Raw genomic sequence first — 17857 nt, forward strand, 5'->3', positions numbered from 1 at the left:
TTTCTAATCACACCCTTAAACCCTACTAAAAAACCCAGCAGCAATAAAAGACCAAAACCTGCAGACTAATAACACATTCATTCAAAGTTTAAACCCCAACAACCTCCTCATTTCTCAAAATAGCTTACTGGGCAGGGCCTCTTCATTACCATTAATTACTCAGCAAACTTCTGTTTCTCCCTCCCTTTTATTGATATCTATCTATCTATAATCTAAAATCTATCTATCTATAATCTATAATCTATAATCTATAATTTATAATCTAGTAGTGTGTTGCTTTTTTACGGTCTCAGCTGGTCAGGGCCTCTTAGATGGATGGATAGATAGATTTGACGGAGAGGAGAGGAGAGGAGAGGACAACTGTCCCTCCAGTCATTTCACAACACTGCCACCTTCTGTACGATTCTGGAAGCAAAGCATCTAATAAAAACTATTGTTTTCAACTCTCATATATCACTGCACACCAAAATCCAGCTAGATTTCAGACAACTATGAAAAACTGAGAAAAAATTTTGAAAAAACCCCCCACAGGATGGATAATCCAATTTTCTCGGGTTTCTTTTTGAAAAGAGGTCTTTAACTTTGAACTTTAAAGCTGAAAAGTTCCAAACAAAGAATCGGTGAAGTATATAAGGAGTAAGTAATAAAAGGATTAATTAATTAATTAGTAATAAATGCTCGGAACAACAATAAGTAAGCCCAAGCCCACACTTATTTCGTTTCGGGTATGATGATGAAGGGATCGAGAAGTTGCTCTAACTCTACTACGGGCCTACTACGGCCGAGTCGAAATCTGTTCACCATTCTGCCCCTGAATAGACCAGCCCCAGTTGCTATATATGAAATAAATGAATCCTACACGCAGCAAGAAATCTAAAAAACATAACATAAACTTGTCACAAAGAAACAAAAAACAACAGAAACTGATATATTATTATTTATTTATTTTTGTTTGCTAATAGTAAAAAGATGATAGATTGTCTCAAATCTCTTTTTTTTCTTTTCTGAGGGGCTTTAGATTTAGTCAACACCTGCTTCGAGACAAAAAGCGGGCAGTGGGTCTCGCTGATAAGCTTGAAATATTCCAGGAATGATGAGTAAAGGGCCCCTGGAAAACAAAGCTTTATTTTCCCTCTTCCGCATCCACACCCCACACCCAAAAAAGCTTTAAAAAAAAACACTTTTTTAGTGAAATAAATATATATATTATTGTAAGCTTAATAAAGGCATGGTTTCAAGATTTGCGAATCGGTTAGATGAATCGGTATATAGCTCTCAGAATTTGTTATGATGAATTTAACTGCTTTGTGCAGTACGTTTTTTTTTGGGTAAAAAAAAATTTTATTGCAAAAAGGGACAAGTTGAACACAAGGCATCTTGATTACATAAATCGAAGAGCCAAGGAGTAGAAGACTGTCAAACTGTCCTACTTATCAAGGACAAGGCTCTCCTGGCTAGGGTGTGAGCAACACTGTTAATCACCTTAGGAATGCAAGCAAATATACAAGAGTTGAGATTGTCAACCATAGTCCTAATATCATGGAGAACTCCATCCATTCTCTTCTTTTGACACTTTCTCTCTTCTTTGTGTAGTGCGTTGAAGCTAACTTAATGTCATCTTTACGATTTTAAAAGGCCTCATGAAAATATAAGGATTTCGTAGTTTTTATCTAGATCGATTAATGGGTTGATTCAATGGTCTAGTTTGGGTTACCCACTTGAATGGGAGATGAAGAATCTTAAGTGGAAGAGTTGAATCTTCATAGGCAAGACAGGGAAGCACCCCTGTCTACGTGAGGAAACACATATGCAAGATGGGCAGGCGACAGTAGAAGATCAAAATCCAAGAGAAAGAGAAAGAAAGAGTTAATGGGTTTTCTCTAAGAAGAGAGAAAGTGTCAAAAGAAGAAAATGACGAAGAAAAAGAAACAAGTGAAAAAATAAAGGTGTAGAGACACCAAAGCAAAAAGAGAGAAAGAGGAACTGAGTGAGTGACCAAGTGAGAAAAGGAAAGAGAGAAACGGTGTACAAGGAACTTGGATTTGGATATCAAATCATAAGGATTGTACTAAATTTTGTTCTCTTGTTTTTAGTGAAAAATCAAATCATTTTATAGATACAGATGATATTGCCGAATTACATAAATCTTTTATATTTTTTACAATTATTTATTTTTCTTTTCTTTTTGTTTGTTCTTGTTGATCTTGCACATACCGTTTTTTATGTGTTGTTCATATAAAAAAGGAGAATTATTTCTCAACCTCAATAATAAGGATTACGATCATCCCTTCACTCACCGATGTGAGACTATCTTATTCACCCTTGGATTAATTTTGATTGACAACAGGGTATTATAAACTGGCATGCAAGGAGATTACAAATATTGTCTTCCAATAATCCATCTATCTATTATTGGGGTTTTTCAGTTTGGCAGTTTCTTTCGTCTTCTTTGTTTGAAATGATATTCTTTAAAATTTCTTTTTCGCGACAGACGTCAAAATTAAATTGTTGTTGCATGGAAATATGCATGAAGAAGGTGTAAGGTTTTCGGTGTGTTCCTCCACGACGGAGACAGATTTTCTAATGGGAATGATTTTGGGTGGAAAAGAGGAGCTTGGGAGGGAAAAAATTAAGGAAAGAAAAGAGGTACGATCGGTAAGAGAGGGGGGTAGGGTCTCTGGTGTGAGTGGGTGATTATCAGTGGCGGTCGTGAGGTGACTGGTGGTGTTTTTTTTTGGTGGTCTTGGGAGCTGAGCGTTATAAGTGAAGTGAAGCTAGATGATTAGCCAGCCCGATGGAAGAGGAGTGGAGAATTGAACAGTGAAGGGTGCTTGAGATTTGAGGACTGAGCCACTAAGGAGGGAAGGGGACGCTTGGGGCCTTTTTTTTTGATTATGGTAATGATGGATGAGTGAATCCAACATTCCAAGCAGCACATATCAATTAAAATAGACTAACTAGATGCCCCTCTCGATGGAGCTTTTACTGAAAAGTTGAATTAATAATTCCAGCCATTGGGTGGGTGGCTGGCAGGCCCTGGGAACTGGCGATTCTACGGCTTTTGCATCAGATCATTTGTTTCTTTCCATTCTCACCCTCAAAAAAAAAATTAAAAAAAAAAAAAAGAAGAAGAAGCAAATGCCAAATGAGGTTGTTGGACTGATTGGTGCATGCCTTGAGGGGAAGATTAGATAACCTTTTAATTTTGGGGATTTTTGGATTGAAAATTTGAGATTAAAATTCATGTAAAAATATATGAATACATTGTGTTCTAAGTATCAGTGTCATATTAGCTGATGAGTATTGCCGGAACCAATATTGAAGCCCGATATCAATACAGCATTGATATAATAAAATGGTTAATTCAGAATTTTTTTTTTAAAAAAAAATATTGACTTTGATCTGTATGGATCAATTCAATCGATACATATCAGTATCAATATCGATAGCATCTGCAAACGATATGAGTACAAATGCCTATTAACTAAATAAAACCTAGCCCACACCATAGATAATAAAGTGAATAGGTGAAATTTGTAGTAATTTTAAGGTATCTCAATTTACTTCATATCTAACCAAAAGGAAGCTTTAGTAGGTATTTCTATCTATGTTGAAATATGCTCCATTTGATTCCCTTGAATAGACCGAAAATCACCAATGTGATTAATGTTTTTTAAGCCCTAGAGTGAGAATGATAGCTATAGGAAAGTAGGAGAGTAGTATTTCTGATTGAAGCTTAGGTTGGCGAAGCACAACGGCCCAGACCATTTCAGAAATTTGAGCGTCAACCTTTAGTCTCCCTAGTCCATTTTTTTTTTTTTTATCTGTTGAGGGTGGGAGGGGTTTGAAAGGCTATTAAGAGGGTTAGAGGAATTGACTCACCTTACATGTTAATTATTGTTAATATAGCCTTGGCGTGCTACCAGGTCCATGGCAGGGTTTTGGGGGTGGTAATCGTGGATAATATTTTTTTCGGATTATATGGGTATTTCAACAAATTTTTTGTAGCTGAGATCCCATTTTTTGAGGAACGTGAGAAGATAGGGAATGGATATCAGAAGGGTATCTTGAAACATACAAAAACCTATGAGTGGTTTATAACCATAGGATGATGGGTGAGGAGTCTTCTATAGGTGGAGGAAAACTATCCATTCTTGTGTAAGGACGTTTTGCTATAAATTTGTAACGAGTGTTCTTTCTCTATAATAAATTTGAGAGAGGTTTGACGATAAATGAACATAACCCTATTCTCCACTGATAGTGAAGTGGATATAGACAATCTTATCTAATCATATAAATCTTTGTGTGCGACTTTGTAACGGTTACTTGAAATTTTCATTCATTTTCTACATCATTTTAGGAATTCATATTTTTTACACCATCTAAAGTGTATTATTCCCTATATATATATGTAGTTGAATTGTAGTTACGCATATGGCATACATAGACCCACAAAACTGTAGCCCACAATGTGAATTAGATGACAATTGACAATTCACTGCAAATATTCATGTATTTTGGATTCAACCGTAAGCACAGATATATTATACTACTAGCCAAAGAAGCAGGGGGGGGGGAGAGAGAGAGACAGAGAGAGAGAGAGAGAGAAATAGGCTTGGAATGGAGAAAGAAACAATACTGGAAAATCAATTAAAATTGGTGGCTTGCTTGGTCATTCTCAGGGAGAATCCAGGTCAAAATATGGATCCACTATCCGGTTCCACTTGGATGGAAGACTAGAACTTGGCAGAGATATAACCAGCAGAGCATTGTCCTAATCCCGCTCCAGCCTCTTCTATTTGCTTTTCTTTCTTTCTTTCTTTATATATTTTTTTTTTTCATTTTTTTAAAATAAATTCCTGAAGGTGAGAGGGAGACAGAGGATTCTGAATTTGAAGTCTCACGTGGAACACAAAATCCAAACAAAATCTAAACAAGATCGTAGTAACAGCCAATGAGTCCAACAGAAACAGTAGAGTACCTACAGAGAAACCTAATTGAGAACGACTACAGCTACACTAAGCGGTTTTAGACACACTCTCTCACTGTGTGATCTGAGACCTACGCTACAGCCTAGAGAGAGACAGAGCTAGAGAGAGCTTAAATGACTTCCCACCATTAAAGTGCTCCTCCATTAAAGCCCACCTTTCCTTGCAGGTTTTCTGCGACCCCTCTCCTTATTTCCCTGCTTTTACTACCTTTACCATCCTCTCCATTTGCCCCCAAAATTCTATCTCTGAACCAGTAAATGAAACGTCACAATCTAAGGCTACCATGTCACGTCTTAATCACCTTAGATTCTCTCTATCTAGAGCTAGATTGATCAGTTCAATGTCTAGGGGATTTCCTTTGTTCTAGTTTTGTTTCCTTACCATTAAATTGTAAGATTGATGGAAAGAGATGTCCATCTAAGAGAATACACAGAAGAGTCAAAATTGTAGAATGGATTTGGATGGAGCACAGGGAGCAACTTAACTTTGAGTTGTGGGATACCCCACTCCATTTCTCCCAAACCTATTTATTTTTGACTGATGAAGAAGAAATAATTGAAATGGAATACTAAAAGAGGTAGAAGTGGAATTGGGGAAAGGGAGGAATTGAAATAGGCTTACAACAACAAAAGCAGCTCCATACGCTGCATATATGTGTTCCTACTAAAATCACTAAAAATGAAAAAAGAATTGATCCATCCACATATTATAAAAAAAAGAAACTAGTACCCTTTGACAACCCCTCCTTAGGAAAGGAAACAAGAGGTGCCGTACATTTCTGCTACAGGTCTATTACATTCAATTCCCCCCCCCCCCATCCCTCCACCCCTTGGGATGGGGTAAATCTTGGCTCAGATCAGGGATTAGATCAAAACCCAATCGATTAACCTAGGCAAGTCCCTGGACTCACTGGAAGTTTATTGTAATCTTCTGGAATTTTGATCCTTTATCTTTTTCATTATCCATCTAATAATAAAAAATGGGAGAACATTCAGGAATTAGGACTCTCTTTAAGCCTCAGACGGAGAGGCGAAACCAAACTTCTTTTTTGAGTTGTAATTGGAAGCGCAATGACATCTTGGCTGATTTTTTTTTTTTTTTTTTTTTTCCTTTTCTTTTAGAAAAGTATTAAAAGTATAGGAATCATCTTAATATATGTAAACAACATAGGAGGAAAGTTGGCCATTTGGTTCTATTGTAGTGGATTCGTACATCAAGCATTGTAAAACATTTCCTCCAACTACTGAACGCATAAAGAAAATAATTTTGTCCAAAAACGCTCTTTCTTTAATACATGTATCCTTCAAAGTCTGGGGAGACAAACTTCAGTAGTTCCTTGCTAATTTCAAGTTGTTAAGAGAAAATTTCTCTCTTAAGGTGAAGCACGTTTTAGTTAATCTCCAACTCTCTCTCTAAAAGGCTTGGGAGGTGGCAACGGAATATGTTGGAATCTTTTTCTTTCTTATTTTTTATTAAAATTTGATCATTGAGATGCATGTTGAATCCTCTATCATATGAGCTAACTTATATATTACCAAATGGCAAAATAGTAAAACATTATATTTCACTAGGCATAGTGATGCCTAGAAAGACCTTAACACTTTTAATTACTCAAGCCACACTACCTTCGTTCCATCCCTTCCTTCCACCACATAATCAATTGTATTCTCTGACCTATTCCCATGAGTCTCTCTTTCCTCTTCTTATATGAAAAGATACCTCTACCCCCTTATTTTGAGATGAGAGATATAAACACACACAAGTCCTAACATAGACCACACTCCCAGACAAAAACTATTCTCCATAATGGAAAAATATTGCGCTGGCATTGGCCATACTCCGGGACAAAAACTACTTCCCATAAAGGACTCTTGAAGAACCATACCTCACTCCGATTAGTGGATTCTAGTTCAGAGAACCCTATGCCTGTAAATAATAAGGGAGAGGGTTCCCTGCGAACACTCTCTTAGAGGACCATATCGTAATTGTGTACTACTTAGGGTGTAGAAGGGGGCAGGGTTTTAAATGGGTAAACATTGACATGCAGATATTTAACTCAGATAATAGTCTCTTGGTAAAAAAGACTGGGGGACTGGGGGAACATGGCTTCTGGACCCAGACACGTCATGGGGCAAAATGAACAACAAACACAACACACACACCCCCCCTCCCCCTCGACACACCTGAAAAACCAAAATCTGGGCCCTGTTAATGCTTCAATGAGTGCTCCCATTGGCCCTTGCGCTAATTCAATGGCCGCACTCCAAGACAAAACTCTTCCCCTAATCTCTTATTACATGACTAATCCAGTCGACTTTTTTTATTCCATAAATCTACCAGATTTGATTCATGAGTTAAAATGAGATTTACATTTTTATAGTGCATTTGCCCACATCATAGTCATTGGGATTCAGGACCAGCTGCAAGGTAACGCGTGTTAACCCTTACTCTCTTTTGTGTGTGTGTGTGCGTGTGGTGTGCTTCCTACCACTCAGCCACCAGCACATGAACTGCATCAAATCACTTGGCCAGGCAAGATAGGCACCACAATCACACTGGCAATGGAACTCCATACCTTTTCATTCAAAACCACAACCCTAAAACCTTTCAAGTTAGGTTCCACGTGTACACACAAGAGAGTAAGGGTTGACACGTGTTACCTTGCAGCTGGTTCTGTCGATCCAGGGCTTGCCCTGGTGGTTCACTACTCCCTTAGGAGAACTGCGTCAGTCACTTGATCGGTGGTTCAAGTCTCCTTAGCGACACCTAGTCCACATTTAATTGCTTTCCAAGAAGTGGAGCCTTTGGGTACCATATTTGACCCCTTGTGGATCCCCTCATTGCCTCCTTGTGGGGTCCTGTTGAGGTTGATGGCCGGTGGGCCCTTGAATTGCACCCCAAAAAAAGGGTTCCATACTCCCTATCATCCCAATTTAGGCTATGATTTGTTTAATAAAAAAGTTGTAATTACTGGTAATCACAAATGAAGGGGGTGGGGGGTGGGGGGTGGGGGGTGGGAAGGGAGGGATAGAATCGTGTTGCTAGTATGATACCGGAAAGTAGACTTGGAAATGCAGCAAAGAGGCAGGCACATGCGTTTTCATGTAAGAATTAAAAGTGGTGGTTTGGCTTGGCATGCTGATGCTTTACACAACAAATACAGTACATAACTTCATAAATAAATTGGCATTGCTGCAGTTTACGATTGCCTCAAAGCAATTTACTCATGAAACAGAAGAATTACATACAAAGGGGTTTCTTTTACCTGGTACAAAGGAACATTCACATTCAGAGAGATAATCTTGGTGCAAGCTGATGAGCAATGACACTATCACCATCTTCGTACTAATGACGTGAGTAACTGCAACAACAAAATCTTCTCAGCGTTTATTGTTTTGCATTGGCCAAAAATGAGTCACATCATTTTAGAGGGCGGACCTTGGTGCAACAGTAAGGTTGCACCATTGTAACCAAGTGATCACGGGTTCGAGTCTGGAAACAGCCTTTGCGAAAGCAGGGTTAAGGCTGCGTATATATGACCCTCCTTAGATCCCGTAGTGGCGGGAGCCTCATGCAATGGGTACACCCTTTTTATCCAATTTTAAGCAGGTATATAGTCATCATTCTTTCTGCTTACAACAACAACATCATAGCCTTATCCCAACTTAATGGGGTCGGCTACATGGATCCTAGAAGAGACAATAGAATAATAATAATAAAGAAGTAACGGAGGGGGGATACAAGTAAAGAGGGCGGGGGCACACAACATTGACACAAACTAAATGGATGTTGCTAAGAATAAAATAAAAAATTAAAAGGGGGAGGGGGGATACAACATCGATACAAACTCTAGGGCATTGACTCTTCTTAGCTACGTACTACTTCCTATTACCCAACATTCTACTCTAGGTCTCGAAGTGGAGTCTAACTTAATGGGGTCAACCGCATGGATCTTTGATCTCCAATCAACTCTATTTGAGGTCATGCTAGGAATAAGGCATAAGCTAGGCATGTTCAGCACTTCTCCTAAGGTTATCTTAGGCCTGCCCCTGGTTCTTTTGGTTCCCTCAATCGGGATCATGTTGCTCCTCCAGACTAGGACCCCTGATGGCCTCCGTTGAACATGGCCATACCACCTCAAACGACTCTCTCTAAGTTTATTGTGTATTGGAGCTACTACTCCCAACCCAGCTCTACTATGATCATTCCTAGTTTTCCCACACATCCATCTCAACAACGTCATCTCTACAACACCAAATTTATTTATATGGCACTTCTTCATAGCCCAACATTCCTAGTTTATTCTTGCAATCAAAACTGAAGTCTTAAAGATCATCCTCTTTCCAGGATGATCTCTATTGAATTGGATGGTACCAAATAATTTAAAACGAGTGTCAAATGTCCTGCTTGTTAATTTTTAACACTAAATGACATTCTGCTTCATGTTACTGGAATTCAGCCTCACTGCATCCTTTCAGAACAATGAAAGATTTCTGAATGCACGGTTCTAATCCAAAAGATGCCTGAGACCCTAAGATAGCATAAGGGAAGTAGGATGCCTACAAAGCAGTAATTTTCCTCGTCTGGGGGATGATGATGATGCCAAGTTTCAATAAGAAACAGTCCTAAGATTCTTTGATTCACAAAGACCAATAAAATCAAATGTAAGGGGAAAAAGTTGTACAAAATATTGACACTGACTTGGAGGCTGAATTAGACCTCCAACTGGTACTGCAACCACTAAGTGAACAGCCCTCATGGGCTTCTAGTTGGGACTTGTTATGGGCCTTTAAAACTTTAACATCTTCACGAGCCTTACGTGGAGCATGGGCCAGGCCCTTGAATCTCCTAATAGGCTTTTCCATGAGCCCATTGCTGAACAGCTCATTAAAGACATTTGATTTCATCTGCGGAATTGCACAAATCTTGGTGTGGTCAGTTGACTCATTCTTGGATCTCCTGAAAGAATCTTCACCTCATAAGAGGAAGAATCTATAACTATATCAGCTTTTAAAGATGAAGACAAGATCCATCAGCAAGAGTAATATATCTAGGTCAAGATCCACCCACATTTTTATTGTCCCCTTTCAGATCTGTGCAAATGGCACTAAACTATTCCCGTGGTACTCCCTTCAGTCCTACTTGTTTCACCATTAATTATGTACCTCTTTACTCCTTATTATGGTCTAACTCAAACATTTCTCTTATTGGATTATTTGTTTAGCCCTTAGTCAATTCAAACCCCCCCCCTGGGCTTTTCCATATCCTCTTCTACTATCTTAATCAAAACCCTAGAAGGCTAGAACTCACCCACCCACCCACTTAAATCCTAAATCATGTAAATACAAACTTCACAGGGTAAAAATTGCTAGATGCCCTACATAAATTGATATCAGAGCCTCAATTGGACACTATATATAAGTCCATTTTAATAGAGATCTTAAGGATGTGGCAGCAGGATTGGATGACCATGACAAGAAAATAGTTCACATCATTCAAAACCCCAAGGCTCTTTCTGATTAGATATAAAATGTTAGAAAGCGAAAAATTTTCTTCTAATAATAACATTTTAGATAATAGAATTTCCTTTACCATATTTTCCCACAAAATCTAAGGAATCCAGTAAAATTTTTTGGTTAATATATTTAGTAAAGTTTTGAGTAAGTTATGCAATCTGTTGGTGCTAGTGAAAGTTTCCTTTATTTTTTGGCTTACTTTTTGACATATTTGCATCCAACCAAATGGAGCCAAATATTTCCTACACCTTGAAACCCTAAACTTTTCAACCTAAAACTTTGAGCTCGTTCTCGCAGAACACCCTATCCATTCTGCGTCAAATGGATACATATATATGGTTGAATGTTCCATGAGTTAAATGATTAAAACAATCCGAGCAGAAAATGTAAATCTAAGTGAATTACTTGTACAGAGTGATTAATATTTCAAGTTGCAGGTTAAGCATTTGATCAATTCTTACCTCAAAAAGTTCAAATGGGTTCCCACGCTTGTACACTTCATTCTCCTGGCTCTTACTAGGGAGAATGGTGAACAAAAGCACTCTCCATCCAACCAACAAGACCACAGTGCTTCCCACAGTAACCAACGCAAAGCTAGCTCGTGGAATATGACCTGATGTTGCAGCCCTTATGACCAATCCCAACTGCCAATATAAACGTTATACAAAGATGCTGGATAAGTAATTAATCAACAATATATCATATAAGTTGTCCATATTTTCTACTTGGTAATTTTGAACTATATATAGACAGGAGATATTGTTTTTGAAAGGGTTTTTCTTAACAAGCCATGTGACACTGCCCACAAAAAATTTAGATGTATTCTCGTCATTACGAATATTTCCAACATCTTTCAATGTTAATTTAATCCCCCCCCCCCCCCGAGTAGGCAAATAATCCCTTTTTTTAAGGATAAAATTTTGTTTAGTAATGAAAATAATTTAGTAGCAGTCAATGTTCAAAATTTTGGCATAATTACGGAAATTTTCAGTTTAGCAAAAACGAAACGAAATGCCCATTGAAATTTATATGCGGAATAACTGAAATATTTCAATTTCGGCAGAGGGCGAAATCTGAAATTTCGAACTTTGGTAGCAGTACACCATTGGTACAATAGTAGTACAAACCTTAACATGCAAGGCCCAAGGCCTCCCATGTGCAGCAAGTTACAATGATATCCATGTGCAGCAAGTTGCAATGAAACCTATGCCCCCGATCACAGTGGGTAAGAAGGTCCTGATATCAGTCTAGGTCTATCAACTCCCTGTCTTGCAATCAAATCTCCCATGTCATTCAAAAACTTCATCCTACAGGCCTAATGGTAAGACACTTTCCGAGTTCCTTGCTAAACAATGAAATAGAAGAGGCAAAAGAAGTAAGAACTCAAAAGACCATAATGCATATAAAATTCTCAGGCAAATTGCATTTGGAGGGGAGGACTTAAAGCACCACAATCTCCTCCCCCCCCCCCCCCCCCAAAAGCCATCATGCTTTTCCAAGCATTCAGGTATTTCAGTCATTACATAAATATGCATCATCTCATTTTTTTTCTTCTTCTTCTTTCTGCTTCCAACCCCAAACCGAACCCCTCCCACCCACCCACCCACCCACCCCCCAAAGAAAAAAAAAACAATTAAAAAAAAGTGCTGTGTCATGTGGAATTCATAACAGTTTCTGGTGAATTAGAATGTTCTCAAAAGATATCATTGTTGGATCTCTGGCATCCTGCAACAAACCATATTGGATTGAAGGTTGAAGACTAATATGAATACAAGAATGAGTGCAGATTTTATTGGCCACACCCACTGTATTACCAAGTTAAAGGCATTGAGATGGTACTAGGGTTCCCACAAAACCTAATAGGCCCAGTTAAAGGGGCGATGGAATCTTTTTCCATTTTCCATGATAATCAAGAAAGCGAAAACCCTATTCAGTTTTCACAGCAAAGTGCTCTGCATTTTATTTAACAGAGTAAGTTGTCTGAGGAAGAATAACAATTGCCCTACATGAGCAGTAGGAGGCAACTGAAGCCAGATAACAAGGCCAGGCTGTAAATCACCCTCGGGTCATGTTCTGCTGATATAAAGTGCAAGCTATACTATTATCCTTAATTTCTTAGTCATGTCAAATTCTTGAGAGTTTCTTTGGGTTCTTGAAGGTGCTATCTTCTAAACTCAAATAATCAACAGCTAATATATTGTTAAATATTTCTATTCAAAAATCCTCCACCAAGTCTTATTCATAGAATTGAAACATATATATGAGCAACTTTTATTCATGCCCGAGGATTATCAACTCAAACGTACCCCCAAAAAAAATGTCATTTTCTAGTCTACATTCTACAGTTGAGATCATGATTTCCTGCTTATTTAGGCAGGTCAAGAGACCTGCAATGTTTCATTTCCATTTATCTATACATGATTAGTTCCAACAAACGTGAACAGAACTAGGGGGAAAATAAAATAAAAAGAAATAAACACCTACCGGTATTCCCAATGCCCACGACTTGGCTGCTGCAATAACAGCTTTCGACATACCGTTCATTCCTCTGCCGTCGTCTCCATAACCCCCAAGGAAATAAGCACTTAAAAACCATCCTGCCAAACCATTTGAACCTCTGAAGATGATAGAATGTCAAAACCCAATTTGCTAACAATTTAAAAACGAACAGTATATAATCATACCCCCAATAAAAGGGTCTGCTGTACGCAAAGTCTCGATGTCAAGAACTGGAAACCCGTGGTTGAATCTTCCAATAGCGGCGAACAAAAGTAAAGCCAAAACATCCCCGCCAGCAAGCAGAGCAACAAGACTGAAACGGAACAAGTAACACAATTTCAGACTCCAAAAGGAAAGAAAACACCCACCCAAAACCCCCCCCCCCCCAAAAAAAAATAATAATAATAAAAAACACACACACACACACACAAAAACAGAACAGTAGCAGAGATAGTAGACCCACCCCCATTTTTTCAATTGCGAAAACGCATGGGGTTTGTCGAACCGAATCACACCTTCCAAAGGAACGGTTTCCCCGCCGACGAAAAGGGTTTCTTCAGGAGACGAACGAGTTGTGGAGGTCCGTAAAGTATGCTTTGAAGCAGAAGCTGAGTCGCCACCTCCCTCAGCATTTGTCACAGCTAGATTTAGGTTTCCTCTTAGGTTTCTAGAAGCAAAGCTTGGTTTGGGATTAGAGAAGGGAGGTGGGTTTGGGAAACGTGTAAGAGGCGATAAGGAAGATCTTCTGCCAGATAGAACTCCCTTGGGAGCTTCGGTTAGCACAAACATGTTTCTCATTCCCACTTTCAGTAACCTACCTGTGCGAGCTCTGAATCCTGATCGTCAACTCCTCGCAGTCTCCTCCTCAATCCTCATTCGTTATGTGGAAGTTATCGTTAAGACCGATGCGTGTGCCACTTATTTGCATCATTGGCCCACGTAGGTCTCCACGGGACCTGTATATCTATATCTATACTGTACCCCGGTCGATAGTCGATACCATATCAGTGGTATCAGAACAGGAAAGGGCAACATGATCTTAAGAAAAGTGTATTGAGGAACCTTCGCCGTTGCATAATTTCTTGGGGCCATCCGCCTGTGGCTCACTAGGGCCCAGAAGCTCCCGATTCGTGCGTGACGCGGGGGTCATGTACGAGCCCAGGGGTGATTTAATCGGCCTAAAGTCAGATACCCCTCCTGTCTCCAAAAAAAAAAAAACAAGTGTATTGAGGGGCAAAACAGGACGGTCTTGGCCCATACAGTCGATCCATATAGGTATATCCCTGTATTCTAATTTCTATCAATGGAGACCACACTCATGGGAGTAATGGCGTAGACCACATTCTCGGATAGAGAACTTTCTCCCTATGTTTAAGGACAAAAGTCATGTGCACAGCTCCAATCGTATCTCCTCTCAAACGGACCAAGATCCTCTACAGTACCGCCGGGTGTGCAGTGCACATCTTGCAGCACAGCATATGCCACGTGGCACACATGGCACACATGGCACACATGGCCTCTACTGTGCCGCAGGGTGTGCATCGCACACTTAGCGGTACTGCAGAGGATTTTTATTGCTCTCAAAATTAAGGGGTTGAAATGACCATATGCCCCCCATATTTGATGCATAGTAACCCCCTAGTTTATGCGGCCATGCATGAAAATTGCAACTTATGTTTATTGAAAGGGAAAATGTTATTCACATTGTCAGTAGTGAATGACCTCTCTCCTCACTGACACCTTCATTTTGCGCAACCATGGGCTTGGAGTGTCTATCCCTCCCCTTTCTTTAATAATTATTGGGTTTTTTACAATTACCACCCCAAAAACTTTCAAACAACTGTTACCCCCCCATGGTGCAAACTAATTACTAAATGGACCCCACCGTTACAGACCCCTAACGGTGGGGGTTAGTAGTGATACAAAACTCTTGTCACTGATTTTCTAGGACAAAAATATCCTTGGTCAAAAGTGAAATAAACCTTTTGAAGAACTTCGTCTCAGCCCTCTTCACTTCACCCTCTTCACTTCATCCTCTCCACCTCACCTGTTGCAACAAACCGGAGGAAGAAGAACTTCATCTCAGCCCTCTTCTCAGGCCACGATTTCTTCCACCGTATAAAAGGATAAAGAGGTGCCGCCGTTAAAGCCCTCTTCTCAGGCCACAATTCCGATGAAAAGAAAACCGAGCTTCACGGCCCACACGGTACTCGAAACCTATTTCTAGTTGAGCTCTTTAACAAATCCACCATTTTCTTTCTCCGAAGTTTGAAATCAATAGCAGAAGAGCTTCAGAGATTTTTCTTAACAAAATGCTCACCCAAACCGAGCTGAAAAGTTAAAATCCTATTATAGCGACAGGAATAAAATGCTCCTCCTCGCTCTATAACAGAAAAAAAAGAAGATATAATGGCAAACAGAGACAACCTAAGTACTTCACAGATCCAAAACGGCATTTAAAATTGCCATTTCCGGAATAAAACCTAGCATTTAAAATAAAAGCACGGTAAATGCCAAGACAAAGAAGAAGTGTCTCACATAAAGCTAAAAGCGAAAGAAGAAACAGAGGTTTTAGACGAAAAAATTCGATTTGAACTTTGAAAAATTTCCAACAAGTTTCATCAATCCAGAGAGCTTGAGAAAGATCTCGAGGAGATTGGTGAAGAGATTTGGGTGCAAATCGCCGAACCAGAAAGGGTTGTTCCATGGGATTGCGCCATCTGGGTAGAGACTCGAGAGAAATCTTCAAAGGCGGCGAGGTCGAGTGCTTCGTAATAGTCTAGGAAATGGCGGTAGAGAATATCGCGTGGGTGCGAGAGGAGGCTCATTGAAGAAGATGACATGGAGCGACGAGGCTGCGGGAAGAATGGTATTCTTGAGACGGTCGATCCATTCGTGATAATAATCTCGTGAAAAGACCGAGAATTGGAGCCCAGTTAGGGTTTCTTCAAGAAATGAAAAGGGGAAAAAGATATATAGAGAATTAAAAAATTGATTGCAGACAACAGAAGAGAGAAGGAGGCTTACCGTTTGCTTTCATCATCGTGGAAAGAGCTCTACTTTCTGTTCTTGCTCTTCTTTGATTTCTATTCTTCATAGCGAGAAGAGTGTGAAGAACGTCGGTTGCTCTGAATTTGTGAAAAAATTATAATTAGATCGAGATGAGAAATTCTTTGTTGTGGGTTTTTCCTTCTTGGAGAAGATTCGAAGCAGGTGTAGCGATTAGGAAGGATGAATGTTCAGTCAAGTTCAGTTGGGGTTGCAGAGGAGGAAGAAGAAGAAGGAGAAGACTTGTCATCAGGGTTTTTTACAATTACCACCCCAAAAGGGCATTTTCGTCCTAGAAAATCCGTGACAAGGGTTTTGTATCACTACTAAACCCCACCGTTAGGGGTCTGTAATGGTGGGGTCCATTTAGTAATTAGTTTGCACCATGGGGGGGTAATAGTTGTTTGAAAGTTTTGGGAGGGGTAATAGTAGATATGAAAGTTTTTGGGATGGTAATTGTAAAAAACCCATAATTATTTTGTATATGGCTGGGTGTTTCTGGTTGACCCAACGTGATTTGCCAACGTAATCCAAACTCAAAGATCAAGCCCGGTTCAACAAGACAGACTTGCCCAAACATCTTTTTTGTTGAAAGATAAATTAATTGATTAAAACATGATGGATACAGAGTCATCCGGACAAGTTGATGAAAATTTGTCTGTTCTAAGCATATTGCACTAGATTGTGTGCAGGCTGAATAAAAGTTCTAGGCTGTTTAGAACAGAAACTGAATTGAGTAATCTAAAAGAAAATTTAAGATCATAGAGTAAATGAAACAAGTCCCATAGCCACATCGGATCATCATCAGTTAGCCACTGCTTTAGTTCCTCTGTGTCAGTCAGTCCAGATGATTAGTTCTCGACAGTTCAACAAGTAAGACTTGCCCAAACATCTGAATCTCTCTATTTCGAGAAATAGGGCCTTGAAACTCTCTCTTCATTGTTTGGCTCCGACTCATTCTAATGATGATTGGGTCAGGATTAATTAAGATATGAGACATACCGTCAGAGTCCTAGGATGCCTATGGTCTGCAAATTGCAATTTTCTGGAGAATCACTGCCCCTTCAGCCCTGCTTTTCCAGGTCTTTTTTGTCTAGAACCAACTCGATCTTGACTGTGTTTGGATGTCAAAAAAAAAGAAAAAAAATTCAAAACTTTTGAATTTGAGGAGAGAGATACATAAATCAATCATTATATCATCATGATTTTAATATACAATTTTCACTCTACAATCGCTAGATTGGAACTATAATTTCATGGTCCAGGTTTTCGCTTATGTTATTGTCATGTTATCCTCATCTTTTCTTTAGTATATAATGTTTTGTCAAGATAAGACAAGACAAGCTTCCCGACAGTCCACAAAATTTAGAATGATGTGGCAATTCTGACTATTAAATACATAGTGGATGGATTTGGATAGACTGCCTAGAAATATAACCAAGTGAAATCAACTCCCTACCAAGGAATAGTAGACATCGCATATTCAAATGTTTCTAGTAATGCCTATGTACTTCAGCCGTTCAGCAATGGGCTTGATAGTATTTTAGTTCAGAAATAATGAAAGAAAAAGAGAGGGGGAGGGGGGGGGGATTCCAAAGAGATTTTTCTCTCATGTCCTAACTCCTAAACCTTCTAGTAGCTTTCATTACCCCAACTCAGGCAAACTACTCTCAGCTTTTAAGTTTGAAAATAATGTTCTTTCTGGTGCAATGTGAGAAAACCCTAACCCTAATTTGGGATTTAGGCCTATAATGCAATTAGGCTAAAGATGAGATTAGCGATTACTAGATTAGAAACACAATA

The 17857-nt window shown here is 39.2% G+C and overlaps 1 protein-coding gene across 1 annotated transcript; it reads right to left on the reverse strand.

Annotated features, from left to right (window-relative positions):
- Positions 1-8152: 8152 nt before the first annotated feature.
- On the reverse strand, positions 8153-13861 carry LOC122660811. Its single transcript, XM_043856046.1, has 5 exons — positions 13470-13861; positions 13192-13319; positions 12992-13104; positions 10969-11151; positions 8153-8352 (listed from the first exon to the last, which is right to left on the reverse strand). Exons 1-5 carry the CDS (start codon positions 13802-13804, stop codon positions 8323-8325), a joined length of 789 nt encoding a protein of 262 aa, XP_043711981.1. The 5' UTR covers positions 13805-13861; the 3' UTR covers positions 8153-8322.
- Between the last annotated feature and the right edge of the window lie 3996 nt (positions 13862-17857).

The sequence above is a fragment of the Telopea speciosissima genome, chromosome 5 (genome assembly GCF_018873765.1).
Source record: "Telopea speciosissima isolate NSW1024214 ecotype Mountain lineage chromosome 5, Tspe_v1, whole genome shotgun sequence".
NCBI classification, from domain to species: domain Eukaryota; kingdom Viridiplantae; phylum Streptophyta; class Magnoliopsida; order Proteales; family Proteaceae; genus Telopea; species Telopea speciosissima.